General features: G+C 39.6%; 1 protein-coding gene across 3 annotated transcripts in view; it reads right to left on the bottom strand.

The window, feature by feature from the left end:
• KREMEN1 (kringle containing transmembrane protein 1) overlaps positions 1-16,229 on the bottom strand; it is a 31,057-nt gene extending 14,828 nt beyond the window's left edge. For 2 of the 3 annotated variants that reach the window (XM_030460546.1, XM_030460548.1), the window contains exons 1-4: positions 16,196-16,229; positions 15,679-15,888; positions 6,647-6,809; positions 2,873-2,964 (exon numbers count right to left, since the gene is read on the bottom strand). In XM_030460546.1, coding sequence (XP_030316406.1) covers positions 2,873-2,964; positions 6,647-6,809; positions 15,679-15,757 — 334 coding nt within the window. In that variant the 5' untranslated portion in view covers positions 15,758-15,888; positions 16,196-16,229. Of the gene's footprint in view, positions 1-2,872; positions 2,965-6,646; positions 6,810-15,678; positions 15,919-16,195 lie in introns of those variants that run through there. The other variant, XM_030460547.1, reaches the window with a different exon arrangement.
• Between the last annotated feature and the right edge of the window lie 1,155 nt (positions 16,230-17,384).

Here is a 17,384-nt window from a genome sequence, read left to right as displayed (position 1 = left end):
ATGTTAATGCTCAGGTTATTTATAAAACATGGAATTCAGCCTTTAGAGCTCAAAGCTATGCTCACCTAGCTGTTTTTCAAGAGTTTCCTAGCTTTTCAGCAATGGTTGTATGCACCAGTATGGCATCTCAGATTTCATGAGCTACTCTCTTTGTTCTTGTGTTAAAATGTACACAGGACAAGTCATACGGCCAGGTAAATTGCACAGTTCTGTGTAACTCGCTTGGTTCTGCCATATAACTCTTCATCAATATTTCAGTAATAAATTAATTTATTACAAGATCTGAATGGACACAGGAAATATTCCAGTAATGAAATCTGCTTATGGTAAGAGACTCATGGGAGCCATAACCATGGAGAGGAAATTAAGTGGAATAAGAAGTCTTTCTTTCATTTACCTTTAAGGGGTGTAAGTTATTTCCTTTGAATTTCAACCTAATCTCATTAACAAAGAGACCAAAAAAATCTCAGGAATACTTAAAACATTGAAAACAAATGATCTAAAGCACTCAGATCTGAATTCTCCATATAAGTTGCACATGTTCTCTCAGGACTCAGTGCTGCCTTCTTGCCTTTTATTTTGTTTATGTTCATTTGAGTCTTTTTAGCAGAAAAATCAATAAGAAGAGGAGAGGCAGAAATAGAATGGCTAAGCTCTTACTGGGGTAAGAACCACTGTCTTCTGTGATCATGCCCATCAATCCTCATCTAACATTGCCAAATTCTGCACAGCATGTTTACACATGCTGAATGCCAGAACACATTTCTGAATAAAACATTTAGTGTTACTAATAAATAGTACTGAACAGGACACATGATATAATTATGTGAAATCATCACCATAATGAAAAATTCTTCACTGCAGATTCTTTAATGTTACAGTGAATCACTGCATGCAAATCTCTCTAGGCAATCAAGACTCTTCATGTTGTTGGCATTGTTGTGGTATTATGTGGGTATAGTTTATAGGTAAGTTATGCTGCAGCTACTTGTCTTTCCTAGTAGTAAATATAATTATCTAAAAGAAGCTTATATAAGACCTTTTATTTCTTGTCTAAAAATTTCAAATAGGATTTCTTTATGCTATTGCTTTCTTCTTTCATCACAACACTCAGTTTTCTATTACGCACTTCACAAATCAGTTTTGATGGTCTTATGATTTAGCACCATGCTTACTGAAAACAGAAAATCTGGTTGGTTTGTTTGTTTATTTTGCTTGGGTTGTGTTTTTTGTTTTGCTTTTGTTGTTGTTTGTGGGGTTTTGTTTGGTTTTTTCACTTGCACAGCTTCATAAACCATGAGGTTTGTATTAAAACTTGGATGGGCTTGTAATGTACAGTTTGTTCTAAATTGCTGCAGTTCCTTTTTCTAGTATCCAGTTTCAGTGCAATGCTCGAAGCAGCTGCTACTGGTCAAAAGGACATTTTGTAAATGTAAGTCTGGATTATCTGTGCAAGTAAGTGTCCAAGTTTAAACTCTCTGCTCCCCACCACAGAGAAAATAAGCCAGACTAGTTTTAAAAGGATCCTTTGTGTAGAACAAATGGAGTGGAGAGAATCTGCCTTTCAGCTTTTTTACTGGTGCCATACCCAGGGAATTTGTTAGCATCTGTGGTCTTTAAAGAAAATGCAAATTCTTTCATTTTAGACCAAGATAAGTTTCTTAATTTTGAGGGTCATGTTTCCTAAATAGGACCTGGTATATTAGAAAAAATAAGAGTAAGATGTACTCTGAATAATGAGTTTGAGTTCTGAATGATTTTGTGTTAATTAAATTAGACTCTAATCTGTATTTGAGCATAGGTAAAAGTCAGGTCACGTGTATGTATTTGTTTGCCCAGCTTGAAGATGTGACTTGCTCGCATTAGTAAAAAACACTGTGGACAATGTAACAAATAATTTCATATTAATTCTTTTTTTGTTTTGTTTTGTTTTCTTAACTTCAAGTAAGAAAACCACTTCTTCCACTTGAAAGGATGCCTATGTAAGGACAGCTGAAGAATTTGGGAAAGGTAGCAGAGGCATTAGTGATTAAACTTAAAATGTATAGTTATGGTTCCTTGTTAACACATGAAACTGAAAATATTTTTTTAATTTTTAGGCATATTTTAAAGAATGTGATTCTGAGGAATTTCTCCTCAAGCATTCAGGAATTAAAATTCTGGAAGATGTTGACATGAATCATGTCAAAAGCTACACATTTTAGACAAGGTAAATAATGCAACACGGAAAAAACATTAAACATTAAAAGGAAACTTCTAATACTTAATAATAAATTAACAGCTTGTGAATTATCTGTTAGAAAAATCAGAGTTCAGTTTGTGGTTTGACAGCAATGCTACATATATGCACCTGCAAGAATTAGAATTCTAGACCAGAGCTCCCATATACCTCACAAAATAGCCATATTTTCCCTCTGTTCTCTCATCCTGTCTTTATTTGTTCCATGCAATTCTGTGTATAATGTGTTATAAACATTAAACTAATGCCATCCATTTTACAAGCTAATTACAAATGATGGACATGTATGTACATTGTAAAAAAAAATAATTAATACTTTTGCTATTGATATTTGTCCTCTAGATTTGAATAAATTAATTTAATACTTCTATGGACTCAAAAAACTAGCTGTACTTTATAATTTTTTAGTATTTTGCATTCTGATATTATTTGTGAATTATATAACCCAGTAACTCTAAAATGAAATTAAATGAAGGAACAATTCAGTAAGCTTGCCGTTAATTGTAGAGACCTGATCAAATTACTGCTTAATCTCTAAATGAAAAGAAACTGATTTGCCTTATAGCAGTTGTATAAATGTCAATCTCTGTTCAACAGAGATGCAGGCCTAAAAACATTGCATGGAGCTCTTACTTCGGCAGGATGGAATCTCGCAGTATTTCCAATATATTCCGTCCTCATGCTCTGCAATGTAGCACCAGGGGCTGACATCTCCATCAGGGTTTCTGAAAGAGATAAATAGAGTTAGTAAAAAGTGATAAAATGTTTTCAAAAAACCCACATAAAATTAAATCTTATCAAGTTTTCAGTATCATCTGTTTTTGCTCCAATACCTATTAAATATTTAAAATGTTGGACTTACCAAGAAAAATGCAAAAGTGGTAAGGAAGTTCTGATAACTTTGGTTATTACCATAAAACACTATTAATGTCCAAAACACAACATCTTTTTCTTTAAATCTAAAAGGTGCAGAGCTATTTCTGGACAGAATTGAGAGAAAAGAAGAGTTTCATCCCCACATCCTGTGTACAGGTTTCTTAGAATCCTAAACATGATTTTTGCCTTGGTATGAAATAGTCCAGACTCCAACTTTCTGCATAATGACAAAAATACTAATCCTATGAAGTCCTTCCTTCTGGGAAAGACTGAGGCCTTTTCTTCCCCTTCAGTAAAGCTGAATAAATCTTTTCCAGTGATCTGATATATTGATGGAGGAGATAATTTCTTACGTGTCTGTGATTAGACTTTGCTATTGTGTAGCATCATTTGGAAAAATTGTTATTTTGGACAGGTAAGTTGAAATGTGACCTTTTTTTGTCACCAGGACCAACTGCAGTCGTCTTATCATGTACATTGGTATGAATTTTATTAATGAGACCTCCCTGCACTCAAGTGTTGGTTCAGCTGCGTGTTGTCATTTGGGCATATTAACAACTCTTTGTGGGAGATCCAATTTTAGAACTTTTGGGGATGCTTTTTTTGTCAAATAACAGAATGCTGAAGGCAACTGGTGAGCTGAATTCATTTTAGCTAAAATGCTGTTATTTAAGCTTTCAAACAAACTAGTAAAAGTAGTGGATGATGAAAGCCTTAGACTAGTGTGCTAGGACTTTAGGCATAATGGCAGTCCTTCCAGTGGCAAAAGAAAATAGAAGAGTAAAATAAGGAAAGCTTGTACTCAACATAATTTTCCTTGTTTTCAGTTACAGGAAATGTTGCGTTTACACCCACACGACAGAAATCAGATGTCTGTAACTGATGCCTTAAAATGCAAGGAAATTGCAGAGAAATGTGATGAGTATCTTTAGAAATCTCTACCTTCAACCTCAAAAGTGCACACAGTTAGAAAACAATTAGAGTGTCTTTCAAAATCTCCAAAAACTTTAGCCTGCATAACTTCATTATGATTTAAATGAGGTTTAGTGGAACATTATGAAGCACTTCCAGCTTGCAGTAAACAGTATTCCAACTAAGGACCACCCATGGAGAGATAACATGCTTATGATTAATGCTGTAAGTGTAAAATTAGATTATTCAACTGTTGTCCCCAAAATTTAGCCTCAAAGCAATGTATTATGCCTTTAAAAGTCTTGTGAGGTATGCGTTACCTCAGAGAGCAGAAGATCAACTTGTCCATTGTCACCAAGAAAATGAATGGTAGAAAAAGAGCTAAAACAGTAGTATCTTCAAAGGCTTTGACGAGATTTGCATGCTAAAGATATGCTCTGGTAATCTTAAATCAGTAACTTTCCAAGCATTTTTTCCAACAGAATGTCAAGTTAAAATGGATCTGTGTTAGGATCATCATTTCATACACCTGTGAGAATATTCCTGGGTCAAGTAAAACAGCATAAGGAAGGAAATGGATGACCTTCTGGTCAAACACTGTCTCAAAGAGGATAATCGAACACCTACCAGACTGAAGTTAAAAAGCTGCATTTGCTTATCATGTAATTTCTCAGGCATACCAGATTACAGGTCCTAACTCCTTTCAACATCAAGTTCTCATTAGCTAAGTGAGACCCTAGTAATTAATTGAATATGTGGCTAAACATTGTTGCTATTCATATTTTTGCATAGCATGTACATGTTTTCCTTTGTACTAACATAAGTATTAGTCAGAGATGACTGCCAAAAGTAAGATCCTGCAGGTGCAGTCTATCTATCACCACAGTGCAGCAATCAAAATTAAGCTCTTGATTCTACTATTTGTATCAGAGATAACGAAGTGGCCACTAGCCTTTTTATAGCTTTGTCTTTGTGTGTGTATGTCATGAGAATTGTTATGTTGGGCTGAGAAAGGCTTTGAGATTGGCATGAAGTGTTTTTGATGGGAAGACAACCCTTCCACTGCTCACATATGATCTGACAGTAGACAGCTTGATAGGTTTATTTGGCTTCCAGGCCATTTTCTGAAGAGAATGCCCAATTTCTTTGTGGTTTGTCTTGTAGGTGGTGTATTTTTCTTTGCTTCTGTAAGATGCTGAACTGATTCAAAAGTGCATCAATTCAGACCCTGGCAATAATGCTTCCTTCCTCTATGGCTGAAAACAGTGTCCACTGGCACAACACATTGAAAAGCGTTATTTTGAAGCACTGCTGTAGCCACTGGAAAAGATCCCAAGTAAGTCTTTTTCTTCTTTCTCTTTCATTAATAGTCCACTAATGAGAAATATCCTTCTGAGTCATCAAATACCCTGGAGATGCCACTGACTCCTTTCATCAATGCACTTATCTGTTTACTACATGTTACAAGACCTCTTTTCTATGTTTTCTTCCTTACTCTCTATTAACTGGCTGGCTCTCACTCTGTCATATTTTCTTGAATGTCTATTTCTGATTAAATATGGGAAAGTTCTTGGATCAAGAACCAGGATGCTGTGCTCATGGCATACCAACTGTGCCGAACTCCTGTATATTAATTTTGTCCTGATTTATATTGCTTGCAGTGAAATTATTTCAACACAAAGGTGGCAAGTTACAGGCTTTTTCCTAGAAAGCCAATAACCTGCTAAGTAAAAGCATCTTCCAGGATGACAAGAGGTGTAGTTTGAACCTTCTCATGAACGAGAAACAACAGAGCTTTTCTTGCTGTGTTCCAAGGAACTCAGTTTTTAATCTCTTTGTTTATAGATCTGTTCCCATTATCCAGTAAGTAAGACACCACACAAGTTGATATGCTCACCCCAGCTGATGATCACTGTCACTGTTTAAGGAATGTATTTAAGAAGTTATTCCCCACCTATTTCCATTGCAACTACAGATGGTCATAAAAACTTACCTGGTCAATCCTGCAAAGGCAGAACGTCATGTTACAGGCTGAAAGGAGCCTGGAGAGCCTCGACATCTCTGGACATAAGTTATTTGGCTCCTAAATTCTAAACTTCTCATTCAAGTTTCATTGTGACTTCTATCCATAATTGTGGAGGGCTTCTCGGGAAGGCAGGGAAATGAAAGAGGATCTGCTGAGGTTTGAGCTTGTATTGTAACTGCTGATAGTTGAGCTTCTGAACTCAAGTAGCAACCCTAAATCACTGAACAGCTTATGCTCACTGAGAATTTTTAGTGACTACATAACTTTAATTAGCACAAAACTTGGAAATGTGGTGTATAGCGGTGTCAGGCTTATGAGTGAGGATAAAAAATATAATGTTCCAGAGACTCCTACAGACATTCACCACTGCTTCTGTACTTCTGGCTTGAATAAATTTCTTTTATTATCTCCACGTTGTGGATAAGGGTGCAGGTAGATCCAGGGTACTGATTACAGAGAAAAACAAACTGTGTAAGATAACCATGGTTCTGACATTCTTCACTGTATGACAGGAAGGCTCCTAATTTTTAGTTAACTATTTTAAGTAACACTGGGTATATAGACAATGGTAGTAGCAATGAGATTCTTCTTACCTGCAGTAGTTATGCTCTCCAAGCCCTCCCTCCCCATTCGGGTATTTCAGAGTATTATAAGGATGCTCAAAGGTCTCATTCCAAAAAAGACAAGGTTTCCCTGCATATTGGGAGGTCTGGTTCTGAGTGCCACGATAGTCAGCCCCATTTGCTGTATAACATTCTGGGAAGAAACAAATGGAAAAGAGAGAGAATGCATGTAGGTTTAGTGTTTGGTTGTCCTTCCTTCACCACCCAATCCCCAAGGTACCATGTTTTCTTTCACTAACAAGTTTCTTTCATTGTTTAGGCAACTGAAGACTTTGCTGCATCTTATTTCTGACATCTGATCAAACAAATGTTCATATGCGTGGAAAATTTTACCTTTACTAAATATGAACATTTTTTATTAAATTATGTACTGAGATGGTGACAGAGCACAGGAACCATTTGCCTAGAGAGGCTGTGGATTCTCCATGCTTGGAGATATTCAAATGCCATCTGGACATGATCCTGACCTGCTTGCTTTAGGTGACCATGCTAGAGCATAGAGGCTGAACAAGATGACATTCACAGGTCAACTTCCAACCTCGGCCATTCTGTGATCATCTTCCAGAAATAGTGATTATAATTTCTGTACCATAAATAATTCTATTCTGTTTATAATTAATACTTGGTTACATTTATTTTAAAATATCTGTGCATTTATTTTAAAATATTATTAAACACAACACTCCATAACAGAATTTAAACTGCTGCATTACACTGCTGTAAAATTTTATTTGTATGGAGTAGCATTACTGGGTAAAGTCACAAATGCTCCCTGCAGGCCAAAAAGCTTTATCTGATGGTATTCTCTATAGAAATCAAGTAACAGCTGCTGAGATGTTTGTTCTACTGCCCTGAGGCAGAGTGCTCTGAAGTGGAGTATGCTGATCTCAGGTTTGCAAGAAACGTACATGTCATTTATTTACAAAACAAGGCTGGAAAGACCTGTGTGTCTGAAGTTGGAAAAAAAAAATCCCCACACACCCCCACCTTAATCCTGGTTTAACAGTACACCTTTTTTGTATTTAAAAATATTGTGGGAGAAGGGAGAATGTATTATTATAACCATGCTTTGAAATTATTTTAGTCTAGGCCCACAAATATCAAAATAGCAATTATAATGATTATTTCAGTTCCATTACGCAGCAGATGAAAGCTGATGGTTCTGTGACTTCACTGTGTATTTTCATGCCTAGGCAAGTTATGATTTCTCCCAAATGGAATTTTGTTGCTGAAGGCACACTGAAAAGGTGTCTGCAGAGCCATTACTATATACTGCTCTCATCCATGGACAGAAAGCTATTTATTTTAATAAAAACAAGCTTCAAGTCAGTACTCCTCCTTACTGCAATTTACTTGGCTGCCTCAGCCATGCAGGTGAGCTACATACACTTGAAAATGCAAATCTGAGTTTCCAGTATTCAGGCAGCCATCAATATTTGTATAAACATATGAAAAAAACCCACTTTAAAGTCACCACAATGTTGCAAATTTCTTCACTCCCTCTTGCTTTGCAGTTAACTAAGTTTTTTCTACATCAAAGCTGAAAAATATAAGTTAATGAATTTGGCAGGAAAGAAGGGAAAACATAAACTGGATAAACTATGCACAGTATAAAGAAGCACTTATGATAAGAGATTAATTAATCCAGAAAACATGTCTATTCAGTGCTATTACTTTTTTTGCTTCTCAGTTATAAATGAGAAGCAATATGTACTAACATCTACTCAGAAATGCAAGGAATGCTACAATACCTGAATGGAATCTGGTACACAGACTAAACTGCAGTTAACATCGGGCCAATTTAGGATTTGCTAAGACTAGCCCATGCTTTAACTTGCAACTACCTTTCATTTTCATGTCAGCTCTATTTTTTTCTTTTTTTTTTTTCTTTTTTTTTTTCCAAATAGAATTTCTTCAAACTTCTTTGCACTAGTGCTTTAAGACATTGCACAAAAGGAAGAGTCAGGGCTCTCTTAATTTCTCTTGGCTGTAGATTTTTGTTGTAACTTATGTGCTGTTCTGCACTGCCAAGATATTTGGAAAAAAATGTGCCAGCTGTGTTGTAGTGAGGCTCCCCTGGTGTTATTAGCATCTAGATGTGGAAAGAAGAGGTAGTGATATACCACTGAAATCACTGATTATCCCAGAAAAACTGAAATAAAAAACTTTTAAGTTCTGGAATTTAGCAGCTGTTAGCAAATGAAATACATACCTTCCTGTGTTACAGTGAATCTGCTAGGAAATTTTGTTTATGTTTAATAGTAATTTTGCTATAGCATTAGAGTACAATATTTTCAAGTAATATTGGTATTTAAAAATAAGTCCTCACTCCTCTTATCTTGAATGATCAGCTTTGAGATCTGCTGAGATGTTTTATGCAGTTTTCTACAGAGTTCCTAGTAATACAGATAGATCTCTCTGCATATTCACTATCTTAGCAGTAAATAGCTAAATTCTTCTATTTATCACAGTGATTACTGCCCTGTTTTGCTGCACAACAGCCAAGATAATACCTTAATGATCTGACTCTGGAATTAATATTCCAAATATTGTTGAAGGTGCAAAGGAAATGTTTCATCTGCAGACAGATCACTGCCCTCACTATTTCAAATCTATAGGCTGTGCTTTAAAGACAAAAGTTCCAAGAGAACCTTAAAAAAAGGGGCCTCTGGCCTTTTTCTCATCTTGTACCACTGGTACAATAATTCTGTGAAAAGATGAGCTTAAAAAGTCAGTCAAATTTGTCTGCACAAAACTAATTTAGAAGAGGTCATCTAAATAAAACAGAAAAGAGTGAACTGAACACTACTGCTAAAACCCTTGGTCTTACTCAAATTACCTGATTTACCTTTGGTAGATTAAGGTCATGTAGAAGTCCGTGAGTGCGGTAGAAATAAACCATACAACAACCATCTCTCCTTTACTGCTCTTGCACCCACTGTATCCAACTGCCTTATGTTGGTTGTTATCTCCTTCTTTAGGCTTCACAAGCCCTTCACTTGGAATCTAACATCAGGACAATGACTCGAGGAAATTAGTACTAGTTCTAGGAATTTCAGCAAAGACTATGGTATACTATGACAGAACTTCCACTGTATCCAAGTCCTGCCTGGGGAGCAAGGACAGCAAGAGAATGCCCCAGGCATACTGGGGAGGCTAAAGCTGACAGCTTCCTGGAAGGTGAGTGCCAATATGCTTGGTAGATTAGTCATGCTGTTTCTCCTCATGCACCCAAGGCTCATTTTAAACTAGCCTATCAACCATAAACCTATATGAAATCACTGGGGTTTTAGCGGTACATGAAGAAAGCTGTGAGCATTCAAATCTTGAAGTCTCTGATGCCCTCATTTGTCAGATCTTAGTCATCTGGGTTTCAGATATAGTCTGAGGTGGATGCTCGTGTCAAATCCATGATTAAAATCAGTATCTGTGGTGATTTCTCTCTGCTAACTGATGGATCCCATCCTGCTTCTGCTGTTTCATGGGGGTGTCCGCAAACAGAATTAATGATAGAAAAGCTGGATGGTTCCAACAGATCCTGTTCAGGATAATGCTTATGAGCCTTAGTGAGAAAACATGGAGAGCAGTGTACTGTTGGGACTGTTTTGTTTTCAACATATCAGCTGGCATGGTTAAGAGAAAAAAAACCCCTTTTTAAAAGTGAACACTTACACGAGATGAGTACCTATTGAATGGCAACTTCTAGAGAGAAAAAGCAGGAAATAAGCATGGAGATGGTTGTCCACTATGAGTGAATGCTCATTGTGTGATACAGGTTCACTATTAGTTTTATTAGAGCCAGATCAACATTTGGAGGATCAAACAGCAGCTGTAGTAGAAATTTTTTCCATCTGTCTTGGTTTCTTCTTCGATGTAGGGACCTTACAGTGATCAGTTATCCCTTTGTTACTTGGGTACTGTATGGCTGCCTGCACTCCACATGGATGCCATGGATCACTCGGAATATTAAGGTAGTGCAGAATATAACAGACTGACTTTTTTACTGAATTAAGCACTGATAAAACACTGATGTTTCTGAGTCTGCACTGGCTTCCAATGATTTTTCTAAGATGGACTTCCAAATATTTGCTTTAACTGGTGAAGTTCCAGTTACCTAGAAAACTCTCATATTGTGCCACATTGCCACAGACAAGAATAATACAAACACTTGAACTCATCTGCGGTATTTTTTGTACAAATGAGATGAAAAGCAAAGAAAACAGCTATCTACTTCTCTAACATTCTTTTCCTTAGGTTGACAAGTGGGAAATCTTATAAATCTGACCATTCTTCAAAATTTGTAATTTCTCAAAGACATCTATTTAGTGACATTAAAAATTACAGACTGAAGAGGCAGATGCTTCAGGATGGTTTAAACACTTCTTAGAGTAATCTTCTAAGTTTGGGTCATGTACATAGCTTTTGAGACTGAAAATTAAGAATCATAAACTTGTTAATATTTCACTCAAAAAAACCCCACAAAAACCTCCAAAAAACCTTGCTTTATTTGTTTGCCATAGGTTCTGGCAGTTACTTGGAATGCTGACTAGTGGCCAGACAGATTAAAGGCTGACACAATTATCAATGAGAAACTAGACAGAAAATATTTTACCAGCTACTGCCAAATAAGAAGCATGGTCTTCTTTTAAAAATCTGCAGATTAATGAAAGGTAAATAAAACTAGATTCTGTTTAAATATTAGGTTTCATTACAGTGGTGCAACAGCCAGAACATTAAATTACAGATAAGGCGGGAGCACGAAATAAAGGTTCCTTGAATTTACATGCTGTAACTGCCGGTTAAGTTCTCACAAGTCAGAAAAATGTTTAAGTAAAATATAAGTACATGGAATCAAAGGTGCTGGTCTAATGACTATATCCATTGCTTGATGCATGTACTTACACAGTGTTCAAGGAAGAGTTTTAAGTCACCTCCATTCTACCTAAACTGTTGCCCTGGTTCTTGCTAGAGATTTCAATTTAAGCACTCCTCCTTAAATGAGAGCACTGCATCTAGGTGCAGATGGCAACAGTTACAGGCACTAACCAGATGCTGCAGTCTCTAATTTGATTGAAAGGGTATAATTAGACAGCAGAAACACTTCAATGAGAGAGTAATGCACAGAGGAAAGGACAGAAACCACTTAACTGATGCCAAGATACCCCGGCAGTAATGGAGGCAGGGGCCCACGGATGGAAGGGGCAGAACACCAAATTACCTTCGTCAGATGAGAACATTTTTTGTTTCCCTAGAGATGTGAATAGGGATTCTATTATCATAGGTTGCCACAGTTCTTCATGTGGGAACACTGATTAAAACCAGAAGAAGCATCAGGAGATCAAAGAGACAAATATGGCTTCTGTGGTCATTATTAAAAATATTTTTAGCAGTGTGATGGTTTTCTTTGAAGATGCATTTTTATTGATTAAACCAAAAGTTCATTTGCATACCATCATATGATTGGTCTGAAATAAAAATACATCTCACTCCATATTATGTTATGATGCAAAATAAATATTTGGGGGAAGTATAAGGCTGCTTTATACCTCCCCAAGTACAAAAGTAGCCTAGTGTTTTTACATTTCAGTATTTTATTATTTCAATTAGTACTAATACCTCAAAAGCCCTTATCAAAAATATCAGTCTTGGGTGTCTGTACTGTAACAGTAAAAAGCCCAACAGCAAAACAGTTGATACAAACCAAAGAAAAAAAATCTGAGGAAAGAATAGTCTTTGTTTACAATGCCAGTTTTCAGAGCTGATAGAAAATAACTCCTCACTTGGTAAATCAGCCAGTTGAATTTTTATGTGATGCTATGAGGACACTTGGTTAGCTGATCATGTCTCCTTAGCAGCATAGGGGCACTCTGCATGTAGTTTAGTTATCTTCTCTGTCATTCTACGTACCCTCACAGACTCACACAAACAAGTGTTTAAATGCAGCAGATGGTCAGAACTAGTCTTATTTAGCATGGGTCCCAACCAGAGAGTAGTCACAATGAATACTCACCTATTTGATCAATCCTTGACTTAAGCATGTCTGTCCTGTAAGAATGTACATTCCTGGGAATGTACAGACATGTGGAATTCCATACTTGTGCTACCTGGAAGTGTGTAGTTATGTAAACTTGCTGTTCTTGCTGAACTTACTAACTTTCAGTCTAGTAACTTTTTTCATCACTTTTTTTTTTTTAAAAAAAAAGGTAAATTCTGTCTGACTGGTGAGACCCTTTCTAGAATAGGTTGGAAGCTAGCAAATTAGGATGTGAGTACGCAAGGCACTTGACATTATTTCTAATGCTTAATAGTATGTATTTTGTACCTACTTTCTCTATTTTCCTTCAGTACAAACATGCTATATTAGCCACAGCTTTGCAGCTGCTGGCTGGTCCTAAGCCACAAGATGCAAACACACTTGCTTGTCCTGTGATTATCATTGGAAGTAAGAATGCATGATGTAGCTCCACAAGAATTTCTGTTCCCTAATACACCCATTTGTTTTCTTTCTTTGTGAAGTTTTAAAACTGTTGTTCCATTGTCAAGTGTGGCAGATGGAATCCCTTTGGAAATTTTATCAGGATGGGCCATAGCCACTGTGTGGATGGAGGGAGTGGTCAATTGCACAACCACTATGGTGTGATATGACAAGGAATTCAAGTTTTGCAGCTGGCAGCATGTAATCCCTGCGTCCCTCCCACATCTTTGGCTCCATCCTGCCAAAATCCATTCACTTAACTCTGGTTTTAGTGTTACACTCTCTGCATGTATAAGCATGATATGCTGAAGTGTCTCATTAACTGTTTCATTTTCTATCTGTCTGGTTAGAAATACCTTTTTGAGTACTTCCATGACAATTGCTGAAGGTATATCAAGTAGAACTGCTTCTCTGAATCAGCAAGACACAGGCAGAAAAAGATGTCAAGAGATACAAGGTTTGTGAGAGAAGAGGCTGAAATAACAGCTCAAAGGAAAAACTCAGCTGGGAAGAAAAACAAGAACATGGTAACCCAGCATTGCTAAATGGAAAAAAAACAGAGAAAGGAAAAAGAGACTGATCATCACAAACATTTCTGCTGGGGAAATTAAATGAACATACTGAATACAGAAATGAGAGTATAAAAATAACATTGATTCTCTGCAGCTAACACTAAAGTAATTTCCATCTCTTTGTCCTTGTAATACAAAACTCACCCAATTTAGACAGTCCTTTAATGTTAGGCAATCTATTCACCCATCTCTTATTTCGGATTCATGTGAGATATGTGGTACAACTAAGTTCAAGTGCTGCAAATACCAGTGTTTGGATTAATAGAAAATGATAGGTATCACACAACAAAGCAGAAATACTCTGAAAAGCAGCACAGCACTATATGTGAAACAAATTGTTATCTCATTCTAATTTCTGACAATTCATTTTTCATATGGTAATTCCCAAATTTAAAGTCTGTCTCCTATATCAGCAGATAATGGTATTATGCAGTCTGCATTTTGACTACATTTTAAAATAGGCTTATGAAGACATGCATATGATAAAAAAAGAAAAAGCATTAAAAACATACAATATGACAAACTGCCTTACAACAAAATATTGTTTATAATTTCAGAACTCTACTGTCTTCAAGTGCAACCTGACCCAGCTGATCCTGTTTTGGTTTTGTGAGATTAAGGGTCAGGAATATCCTGAGGTATGGTTTGTGCAGATTAGTAACTCTTAAGATTTTGTACACGCCATACAATGCACATAGCCTTGTATTTTTTAAGTGTAGATCAACACTGTTTTCAGGTTCTTAGCAAAAGACACAAAGGTGATGGTGCTTTCTAGATCCATTCTCCTTTTCTACCCTTTGACTCGGAGGTATTAATAGTCTCTCCTCCTGCTCCAACTGCTTGTACTCCAGCACCTCTGTCCCCTGCAGTGGCTGCCAGTGTATGCAGTTAGAAATTTTCTAGAGGATGGAAATGCAGGTGCATAAACAGATAGAATCCTCTCAATAGCCTATGAATCAAACCTTTGCACTGGGATATATTCTCCACTAGCAGCCTGCTGTGAGGTCGTATTATGTTATGACCACAGTTCTGCTTAGAAAACTTACAAGAAGACATTCTTCATCTCAAGCAAAGGACAGAGTATCTACTGTGGGCACGGAACTTGTCCTAATGGAACTGGGAACAGACTGTTAAGACATGGTCAAGATACGTCCGTGTCTAGGCAGCTCTCCAACGACTATAACACTATGATCAAATGGAATGGTTTCCAAAGCAGGTTGCAACAGATCTTGCAAAGATCTTGCAAAGCAGGGTAAACATTTATCAAAGGAGAACCATAGTACCTGAAGTCATCAGTAACAACCAAGATGAGGACAAAAGGGTGCAGAGAAATTTTAAGTGAAAAATCACACTAACAAGTATCAAAATTTCAGGCTTCCCAGATTTCTTGGCTGAACGAGAACCTGAATGGTCAGCAGACCTGGCAAGTCACTGGGGCAGCATGCTGCAGAAAAGCGAGATGGCCACCCCCCAAGCTCTGGCTCTGCAGTCCGTATTCTGCTTTGCTGCTACCGATTATTTCATTTCCCAGTGAGTAAGCGTACCCACGCCCCACACTCCCCTCGCCCTACAGCTGCCTCTGTTCTGCAGATCTAGATACCAAATCACTTTGATAGAGAAATATGCTGCCCTTCTTCTCACCTTATGCTTTCAAATACAGTTTTTCAAGGGCTCAGCGAGTACAGGAAGAACCTCAAATACCTCCACGATGCAAACTGCGCTCGAAAATACTCCCTGTTCATTTGCACGAGCAGCTGCGAACCGCGCACCGACTTGGAGCGCAGGGAGGACCGCCGTCGCGATCTCGAAGCTCTGCTGCCGGGCGGCAGAGCCTTTGCGCAGCGGGCTGCGCGCAGCTGCCGGTTTGCGGAGTTCGGCGGACGGCTGCCCAGCGCTGGAAGCCGAGCGGGGGACAAGACACACAAACACACGGCTCCCCGCGGCGCCTCACTCACCCGAGAGAAAGGACTCGCGGCAGCAGCTCAGCGCCAGCCCCGAAAGGGCCAGGACGGCGGCGAGGACGAAGGGCTCCATGGGCAGCGGCCGCCGGGCCGCACCGCTCTGGCGGGCGGCAGCCCCAGCGCTCCAGGGATAGAGGTGGTCCGGGACGACGGGGGAGAGCGCAAAGTGCTGGAATCGGAGGCCCTACAGCATGCGTCCTGTAACTGCGCCCCGGCGAGGTGCCGAGTGGCAGATGAGGGATCCTATTACCAGCCATGTGACAGGAAAGGATCGAGACCCACATCCCAACCTGCTGCGGCGCGGGACCGCGGAACTGCTGTCTCTTACGTTTGACAGTGGCAGGTCTGGCCTACCAGGGTCAGCACAGGGGCTCAGCAGAGCATATTCGCAGGCAGGGCCGCCTCGTTAGCTGCGAGGCAGCGGCCCGGCGCCCCCCCCTACTCCTCCCCGCGTTCCGCCCCGGCAGCGACCCTAGTGTGGCGCTCGTCTTTCCCCTTTGCTCTCTCGCACCCAGCTCCCTGCTGTGGCCGCCGAAGTGGCTGGGCAAGAAGCCCGTCAGCACTGCGGCCTATTGGCAAGCTCGGCCCCTCTCCCGTCCCCGCGCTCGCCCTCTGGCAGGCTGGGGTCCCACGGGGGTGCCTGCAAGCACATAAGAGCGCGCAGGTGCAGCACGACTCCTCCGTTGAGGCGCGGTGTGTGTGTGTATGTGACAGGAGGAAGCGGAGCCGAGGGCACGGCCCGACACCAGACTGCCACGGGCACCGGACACTCCCGGGCAGCTCTCTCTAGCGCGCACACACATAGTCTGCGAGGGCGCAGTAAGGCCGCGGGCACGCGCCAAGCAGCGCCTGTTTGAGGGCCGCTGCCGCGAGCGGCTCGATCAGTGCCTGCGCGTGCTGCCGGGCGTGGCTCTAACGCTGAGGCGGTGCCGCCTGCCGCGCAGCCGCCAGTACCCGTCGCGCAACTAGGGCGGGGCGGCCCGGGGCTTCGCGCAGGTGGGGCGGAAGGGGCGGGGCCGGCGGAAATAGGTGGGGCCCAGGTGATGGGAGCGGTGAACGGCGGGGTACCTGGTAACCGGTAGAGCGGGAGCAGCTTCGCCTTCTAGGAAATGGTGAAAGCACAGGCAGGAAGGTACGGAGTGCACGCGTGTGAGGTACGGAGTGTGTGTGTGTGTTGAATCTATTGTCTAAAATTCTATAAAGCCTTATTAGCTGACCTGTGAGACACTGCCTTTTCTGGAACAGGAGGGCAAACGTTGTCCTTGTGGCACCTTTACGTCATTGCTGTGTAATGGAGTAGCATCTCCCTTACGCACCCAGAAGGGAAAGCAGCCTTTGTTGCTCTGAAAGAGGAAGCAACGAAATAGAGTTTGTGGGCTCTATTTTATCAATACTTCCCTCCTCTAGCATGCAATAACCTCCCATCATATAAAGCTCTAAGGTTGTTTTTTGAAGTGAAAAACGTGCTTACTTTTCTTTAGACCTTTGTGATACATATGTAGTAAGCAGAAAGAAGATTACACACCAACATGGTGTGTAATGTGTAACATGGTTTTACATGTATATCTTAATGTAACTGCATAATCATGTGCCACATTCTTATCTCCTTGAGCTGAGTTCCTGGCCAATGTAGAATATTAAAGCTGATGAAAAACTGAAAAATGCTATCACTGTTCTTTGTATGTTATGCTTCTTTTTTC

The sequence above is a fragment of the Calypte anna genome, chromosome 15, assembly GCF_003957555.1.
Source record: "Calypte anna isolate BGI_N300 chromosome 15, bCalAnn1_v1.p, whole genome shotgun sequence".
NCBI lineage: Eukaryota > Metazoa > Chordata > Aves > Apodiformes > Trochilidae > Calypte > Calypte anna.
The sequence above is the reverse complement of the archived record's forward strand: the minus strand, read 5'-3'. Positions and strand labels throughout refer to the sequence as shown.